This window comes from Canis lupus, chromosome 1 (assembly GCF_003254725.2).
Source record: "Canis lupus dingo isolate Sandy chromosome 1, ASM325472v2, whole genome shotgun sequence".
Lineage (NCBI taxonomy): Eukaryota > Metazoa > Chordata > Mammalia > Carnivora > Canidae > Canis > Canis lupus.
The window spans coordinates 39,613,894-39,622,463 of NC_064243.1; the positions used below are offsets into that span (position 1 = coordinate 39,613,894).

The following is an 8,570-nucleotide window of genomic DNA, read 5'->3' on the forward strand; positions in this document are numbered from 1 at the left end:
GCCTGGGTGTCTCAGTTGGTTGAGTGTCAGACTCTTGATCTCAGCTAAGGTCTTGATCTCCTTGAGTTCAAGGCCTGTGTTGGGTGTGGCGCCTACTTTTAAAAAAATCACTTTCATATTCAAAGGAGAAAGATTGATAAGACAATTTTAAAAATCAAAGAAAAATTATTCCTTTTGGAAATGAATTGAGTATTGAACTTCTCTAAAGATTTTAACAACTTTATTACTTATAGTATGTAACAAGCAATTCAGTATATAATAATGCCTTGCATTATTGTCAAATTTCTTCACTTCTGACAATCATGTATTCCTGAAAAGACTGCAAATTCTTTGAAGGCTGTGCATTTGGTGTCACACTTTTCTGTTTTGCTTTGTGGTAATTAGCAGAGTGGTAGGCACATAATAGTGCTACATGTTTATTTATTGCATGATTGAAAGGAATATATTAATTTTAAGCTATGTTAACATAGATTAAAAGTCTAGTCAAGAATTTTTATAACAAAATATAAACAAAAGCTTGAATGCAATTTAGAACCTCTTACAAGCATGGTGAAAAATAAATCAGCTAGACAATCCACTCTACGGTTAGTGTAATAATTTCTACTGACAAGAGATCTAAAAATATGGTCCAAATAGCCATCTGCACTGTTAAAGTGATATAGCTCTTACCTATGAAGGTAAGACATTCAATGCTTGGACATATTAAAAGTATTTTTCTTTAGTTGTAAGCAAATGTAATTTTTTAGGCTTTTTATGTAGACTAAGTAAAGACTTTTAAAAAAGAGATTTATTTATTTATTATAGAGAGAGAGAGTGTGTGTGTAGTGCATGAGAGGGGGGAGGGGCAGTAGGAGAGGGTGAAGGAGGACCCCGCCGGAGCCACCTCTGCCAGCAACATGTTCAAGGTAATTCGGAGGTCTGTGGGGCCAGCCAGCCTGAGTCTGCTCACCTTTAAAGTGTATGCGTCACCTAAAAGGGACTCACCTCACAAAACTTCTGTGAAGGTTAATGAGCTTTCACTCTACTCGGTTCCTGAGGGTCAATCTAAATATGTGGAGGAGCCAAGGACCCAGCTTGAAGAAAGCATTTCACATCTCCGACATTATTGCGAGCCATATACGAGTTGGTGTCAGGAAATGTACTTACAAACAAAGCCCAAGATGCAGAGCTTGGTTCAATGGGGGTTAGACAGCTATGAATATCTACAAAATGCACCTCCTGGATTTTTTCCAAGACTTGGTGTTATTGGTTTTGCTGGCATTGTTGGACTTCTTTTGGCTAGAGGGTCAAAAATAAAGAAGCTGGTGTATCCACCTGGGTTCATGGGACTAGCTGCCTCTCTTTATTATCCACAACAAGCCATTGTATTTGTCCAGGTCAGTGGGGAGAAATTATATGACTGGGGTTTACGAGGATACATAGTCGTAGAAGATTTGTGGAAGGAGAACTTTCAAAAGCCAGGAAATGTGAAGAATTCACCTGGAAATAAGTAGAATCCTCCATGCTCTGCCCATTTTAATCAGTTATAGGTAAACATTGGAAACTCCATGCATTTTCTACAGAAAAATGGCAGAGAAGTCAGTACTGAATGTAGTAAATTGGCTTTCTTCTTCAGGAAAAATTATACCAGGCTTCTTTGTTATCTTGGGTGATACCATACTACCAGTGGACTAATCGGAAATCCTTTCACCTAGAGATAATGTCCAGCATTAGAACTCCTGGTTCTCATGTTGCTATTTATGTACATAATTAAAATTCTGAATTAAAAAAAAAAAAAAAAAAAAAAGGAGAGGGTGAAGGAAAGCAGACTCCCCACTGAGCCCGATATGGGGCTCTGTCTTGGACCCCAAGATCATGACCTAAGCCAAAACCAAGAATCAGACACTTAACCGACTGAGCCACCAAGACACCCCTGACTAAACAAAGGCTTCTAAAGAAAATTCGCTATGGAAAGAAAAATGCCTGTTGGAGGCACTCTGTTTTTGCAGAGTTGGAAGAATTAGACTTGCATTGTGTTATGTTAGGACTATGAACCAGTGTCTATAGCTTAGTAACTTTTTGGATAAGTGGTTTCTTTCTGCAAAAAGCTAAGCCATGCTTGTCTTTTGTGCATTCCCTATATTGACATTATTTTCTCTGCAGCATCTCTTTAATTGAAAAAGAATCAAGAGTTTCTGCTGAACACTTGCCTAAGAGCTAAGAAGCCTATGAGCCCTGGCACAAAGGGGAGAATTTCTAAGGAAACTTTGGACAAGCTACAGTTGGTTTCCTGTGGTTGAGGTTCCCCACTCTTAGCAATGATGCAGCCACAGATCTCCACCTTTCTTCTTCATATAGGCTCACCATTGTCCCCCAGACACATTTTTGTAATCTTCCTCAGTCGGATCTTGTTATTTGGAATGCCCTCTAGGCTACCGCTCAGCTATAAATCCTACTCACCCTGCAATCCAGTTCATGCGCCACCTCTTCTAGGAAGCCTCCCCAGACCAGGTCTTCCATAGCTAGTAGTCATTAATCTTATGGTTTGTATCTTCATCTGTAAAATGGGGAAAATAATAGTACCTATAGCACAAATTTGTTGTGAAGATTAAATAACTTAATTCATATAGGGTGATTAGAACCTGCTAGAAACATAATAATAACTAACACAGTTTGGGTATTATTATTAATTACAAAAATCTGATATTTTAAAGTTCCCTTGGTTTAATGTTTTCTTTTTTTCTTTGCTTGCTTCTCTGTTTATGCTTTATCTCCTCAAGAGAAGGAGAAGAGTAACAAGGGTTTGTGGCTGGAGAGCATCCTTGTTCTTGATGCATGTGTAGTTATGTGCAGATGGTGTGTTGCACACTGAGGAGTGTACAGAGAACCCAAGATTAAGTTCCCATAGACACAATGACCAGGGATCCACGAGATTGGAAACCAGTGACATTTTAATCTTATTAAAACCTTGTTCTCTCATTTGACTGCACAATTCCAAGGCAGAGAAACAGATCAGGCTGGCTTATGATTTACCATCATTGCAATATGGGCATTCCAACTCAAAAATGTTCCTGGAAGCAGCCCTACTTTTAGCAGGGCAGTGAAAGAAGAGGATCAAATATAGCCCAGTGGTCTTCTAGAGCCAAAGCTCAGAGAGTTTGGCTTTCCAAGAGAGTGAATTCCTCAATCCCTGAAATAAGCAACAGTCCTGAAGATAAATGGCACTTCTGCCAAGGTGAATGGTAACACCATACAAAACTCATAGGTTCATATGCCTTTTATGATTCCATGAGGCATTTATAATCACAAGAAATGGTTGAATTGCTAATTAGGGGTCACGGAAGTTAATGAGGATTCCTTCTATCCATCCTTTTTTCCTTTTAATAAATACACTTCTAACCTCAGACAATTCCTTCCATGATTATTTGAATGTTCTAGTAGGATACAGACCTGCTCTCCATTCTTCCTACCTCTCATCCCCAGTTGGCCAGCCACAGAATAGTGAGATTTGACTTACTGAACTTTATTCCTTCATACTAGAAACTAACCTTTCTTTCAACAAATATTTATGAAGTGACTACCAACTCTCAGCACTGTCCTAGGTGCTGGGCAAAGAGCAGTTAACGAATGAGATAAAATCACAGCCCTCATGATGTTTGGTATCCAGGGAAGGTAGATACACACCAAATGAAAAATACCAACATTTCAGATTATGATAAATTCTATAGAGAAAACGAAAGGAGGTGAAGGAAATAAGGAAGGTAGGTATGGGTGTACATGATGTATGGGGCAGTCAGGGAAGACTGCTTTGATGAGGTACCACTGGACAGAGACTGGAAGGAAGTCAAAAGGCAAGCCATATGCAGACCTGGGAAAAGAACTTTCTAGCAGAGAGGACCACAAATGTAAAGGATCTGATAGAGGAGCAAGATTTGCTTGTCTGGCAAACAACGATGAGGCAGGATGCATAGGGAAAAGTGGTAAGAGATGAAGTAAGGGAGACAATGGGGCCAGATTGCATAGGGCCATGTAGGATATCCTAATGACTTTGGCTTTTCCTCTCAGTGTTGTGGGAGCCATGGGCAGGTGTAGAGAGGAGGAGTTACATTCTGGCTGCGAATAGAAGGCAAGAGGCTAGGAGCAGGAAGGAGGAATGACAGGGACTGCTGGTGGCCATTTAATTGCCACCTGTCTTTTCTTATTTTAGTCCTAGAACCCTGATTTTTTGGTGGTGGCAGTGTGCCCAGCTAAATCTCTGTTTCTTGGATCTCCTTTAGAACTGGACCATAGTCCTGTGACAGCGTTCTGGCCAAAGAACTGTAAGAAGATGATTGGTAGCATTTTTGGAACAGTGCTTAAAAACAGCCTACTCCATTGGGAGGTCTTTTTTCTTCTTTTGCTTCCTCCTGTTGCCAGCTGGGAACATAAATACAAAGACTGGAGCCCCAGTGGCCATCTTGAATCACAAGGTGACCTTTAAAACGATGGTGGAACAGAAAGCTCTGGTAGCTCCCCGATGAGTGCATGAAGATGTCTTACCAACTCTGCACTGCCTATTTCTGGACTTGTTTCACACGAGAGAGAAATGCACTCCCGTTCTGTTCAAGTCATTGCTATTTGGGATTTTTTAGTTATATATGGTTGAACCTAAATATAACTGATACAGGAGCCCGTGGCAATCCTCCAGGTGAGAGAGATGGTGGACCAGAGTGGTAGCACAGGAAATCAGGTTCTGGTTATGTTTTTGAAGGTAGAGCCTTTAGATTTTGCAGATGGCTTAGACATAGGAGTGAGGGGAAGAGAGAAAGTAAGGAAGACTTCTGGGTTTTGCAACAAGTGTCTTGCTGGTGCCATTAATTACAGAGATGCAGAAGGGTAGAAAGAGAGCATGGCTGGGTATAAGGTGGGCTTGGGCAGAATCAAGAGTCCAGGGCAGTGGCAAATTGGCCTCGCTCAAAGCAGGGAGGGACACAGTGAAACAGGAGGGTAGGGAGAGAGCATGGGCCATACGCCAGTGGAAAAATGAGGGAGCTCCTGTCCAATGCTTCCATTTTCTCAATAAAGTACAAGGCCAGGTCATCAGCTGAGACTGAAGGGATGGAGGTAGAGGGTGGAGATGGGAAGAGAGAGAGAGAGAGAAAGGAGGGTGAGTAGTCATTTTAGAGCATGGGATTGCTGGGCAGCAATGAACGAGTTTCGCTACACATCTGGGGTAGTTTAAAGTGAAGCAGTCAGCAGTACTGTGTGTCTTTCTGCAGTCCAGTTCCGGTGACACTGCTGGGTTTCACAAGGTTTGGCCAGGCAAGTTCGTACTATGTAAACTGGAAGGAACCAGGGAGTGAAGGGGTGTCTGTAAGACAGGGATCACAAGGAAGGATCAGGAATCAAAACTGGAGAAGGAAGCAAGTGAACACACAAGAGGAAGGATGGACTGAAAAGTTGACGATCCTTGAAAAGGCTGAGAAATTGCCAGAGTGAGGGGACTCAAGGAGCTAAGCAGGACAGAAGCTGATGGTCAGAGGGTGCTACTGCTGAAAAGGAGTGGCTCCGATGAGACAGAGGACAAGTCACTGAAGAGAAAAGGAATGAAGAAGCTCGAGATATTGGAGGGGAGGTTAAGGTGTTAACTAAACCATATTCAATATAAGACTAATAATAGAACACTGTTGCCAAATTCCTATAATTAGTTGATCTATTAAGTGGTTTCAATAAAGATACCATTCATCAGGGTATTTTAGATTAAAAGTTTGTTTTTCTTTTTTGATGGGACTTTTATAGGACTTCAAAGAACAAAGTTTTACGCCCAAATCTATGTCTCTGTTAGGTGAAAATTCAAGGCATTTTTTTTTCCGCATGAAACTTCTTTGTATCTTGGTTTCTACTCCTTCCTGCATTTTTGAAGGTGTCCATTAATGTGATCTTTGAAAAACTGACCTGCTTTTTCTTTCTAAAATTCTTCACGTCACAGTGTGTTTCTTCTAAGCTGGGTCTGCCCCTTGTACCTGCCTCACAACTTTTTCACAATGGAAAAAAACCATTTATTCCCATATTTACTTACTTTTACAGCTGTTTATTTCCTTTCTTCCTGCTTCATCTCCCTGTTAAAACCTCACTCTTGCTCAGATTCCTTTGTTGGGGGGAAAGAATTGGAAGGTTTCCCAAATCATTCTGGGAGAGAAGTCTCTAGACCCCGGGCAGGCCTTGTGAGCACGCGGGATCTTGCACAGTACATCTAATGAAAAACATTCATATCACAGGGCTGGGCCACAGGTACAGGTCCCATTTGTCAAAGGTGGTCTCTGAAACATTATCAGCATTGCTTTGCTCTCCCATCCCTCAGTCCCTCTTCATTAACTCAAAAATTATTAATTGAGAGCCTATTCTGGGCTACTCAGTGTGGTGATTAAAGTAATTCGCATTAATGGGCAATGACTGATTGGCTTAATTCTCTCAGGGGCATTCACATTTCTCAGATGTGCATATTAATCCACAGAAATCTCTGATTCATGGAATAAATGTGAAACAAACCATTAACAGTCTATTTTGGATTTTTGGTGATAGAACAAAGGGGCTGCCCTTTGCTTGGGGTCCCAAAGCAGCCTCTGGTCTCTGAGAAAGTGGGCTAGGACAAAAGAACTAGAAGGTAGAGCTTATGTGTGTGTGTATGGCACTACCCACCTCATTTGTAACTCCCTCCAGTTTATGATCTGTGTGTCCTCTTCACTCATTTCAAACCAAGCACAATTTATATATGGATTATTATGGTTAAATCATATTGTTCTTAAATTAGAAGCTCTTGATCTCAGGATCCTATTCCCTAGTTTTCCACAGAAAAGTTTTCAGATATCCACCTTTAAAAAGATTTTCAGGAGGGATCCCTGGATGGCGCAGCGGTTTGGCGCCTGCCTTTGGCCCAGGGCGCGATCCTGGAGACCCGGGATCGAATCCCACGTCGGGCTCCCGGTGCATGGAGCCTGCTTCTCCCTCTGCCTGTGTCTCTGCCTCTCTCTCTCTCTCTCTCTCTCTCTGTGACTATCATAAGTAAATAAAAAATTAAAAAAAAAAAAAAAAAGGAAAATCAGTCTTAGAATCATAGAGGCCCCTGGCTGCTGATTTTTCCTTGCAAAGGGGTTGTCGACTACCAGAATGTCACAGTGACAGGGGAGCCACAGATGAGAGGCACCAAAAATCCAAGGCTTCTGTTATTCAAGGTGGCCTGGGCTCAATGAGCTATATATCTCTTTCTCCAATCACTATGCAAATAATGGGGGGAACCCCAAAACCCTAGCTGGGAGATAGTGCAGTGCAGTGGTTAGCATAGTAGGCTTGAGGGTCAAACAGATATGAGTGTGGCTCTCCAACCCACTCCAGGTAGCTCTGTGTCCCTGGGCAAGTCCCCTAAGCCTCAGGTGGTGGGACTTCTATATAAGCAACAAATGATTCTTACTTAAAGTGTGGCTGATGAGACCAGCCCTTTCATGCATCTCCCACCCCCATCGCCAGATCTGTGTTCCATGCCATCTATCTACTTTGGATGGGGTGGTGGTGGTGTTTCTTTCAGGTCCAGAAGCTTCCCATGGAAGGAAATGGGTATGTAAGGCCCCTTTCCCTACAAATCTCCTAGAGGAAGGACCTCCCTGAGTTCTCTCAGTACCACCCCCGTGCCTCTCTGGCCGCTATGCGGATGAGCAGCTCTGTGGAGGAGTAGCCGAAGAGCCAGGGCGAGCAAGAAGAGAGCGTCCTCTTCCCTTTCTCTTCTAGGAGTCGGGCCGTGAGCCTGGCTCCGCGGGGGCATGTTTCACTAGAATTCACATCACTTGCTCTTTGACCAACTCAGTAAAGGCTTGAACATATACCCAAGTACCTTTTACTGGCCTTTTGTAGGCAGCTCAGGATACAGAAGGAGAATCAAGTTTCTGAAATGAAAAAAAAAAAAAAGTACATGTATATGTATATAATATATATATAATATAGAGAGAGTAGAAGTTGTGCTTCTTCCTGCCGGGGACTGTTTACGAGAGGGAAGTCAGCGGGGCCCCCAAGAGGTCGCTGGTGGCGCAGAAACTGAGGCCAGATTGCAGAGAAAGGGGGAAGGAGAAAAACACCCAGAAACTTTCTTCCTAGTTGTGAATAATCGCCGCCCCCCCCGCCCCCCGGTCAGAGGCAGTAACGTGACACCCGGGAGAAACCCGGAGACCCGCGCGCCGAGAGGGAGGGCCGAGGGAGGAGAGAGGGCTGCGGAGAGCCGGAGAAGGGAAGGGGAGGAGAGGAGGCAAACCCCTGTCAAGGAGGTGGAGCGAGGGGGTGGTGTCCGCCTCCTGTTCCTCCCTGCCGTCTTTTAGAGGAGTCTGAATCGGGACAAAACGCGCCGAGACCGACGGACACAAAGCCGGGGGTCCGCGCTGGCGCTGGAGGCGAGCCCCGGCGGCCGCGAGCGAGCCCGGGGCGCGGCGGGGCGCGGCGGGCGCGGGCGCGGGGGCGCTAGCGGGCGCGGGCGCGGGCGCGGGCGCGGGCTGAGCCGGGGCCGGCACCTCGGCCGCTCGGGCCGCGGCGGCGGGGACCATGCCGAGGAAAGTCTCCTGAGCCCGGCA

At 44.1% G+C, this 8,570-nt stretch overlaps 1 protein-coding gene across 1 annotated transcript; it reads left to right on the forward strand.

The window, feature by feature from the left end:
* Positions 1–868: 868 nt before the first annotated feature.
* LOC112644282 (MICOS complex subunit MIC26) lies at positions 869–1,772 on the forward strand. Its single transcript, XM_025422522.3, has one exon. The coding sequence runs from the start codon at positions 897–899 to the stop codon at positions 1,491–1,493; it is 597 nt and encodes a 198-aa protein (XP_025278307.1). The 5' UTR covers positions 869–896; the 3' UTR covers positions 1,494–1,772.
* Positions 1,773–8,570: the final 6,798 nt, after the last annotated feature.

What these genes read in the sequence shown, in the direction of transcription:
- LOC112644282 (XM_025422522.3), top strand. Translation starts at nt 897, where the DNA reads ATGTTCAAGGTAATTCGGAGGTCTGTGGGGCCAGCCAGCCTGAGTCTG.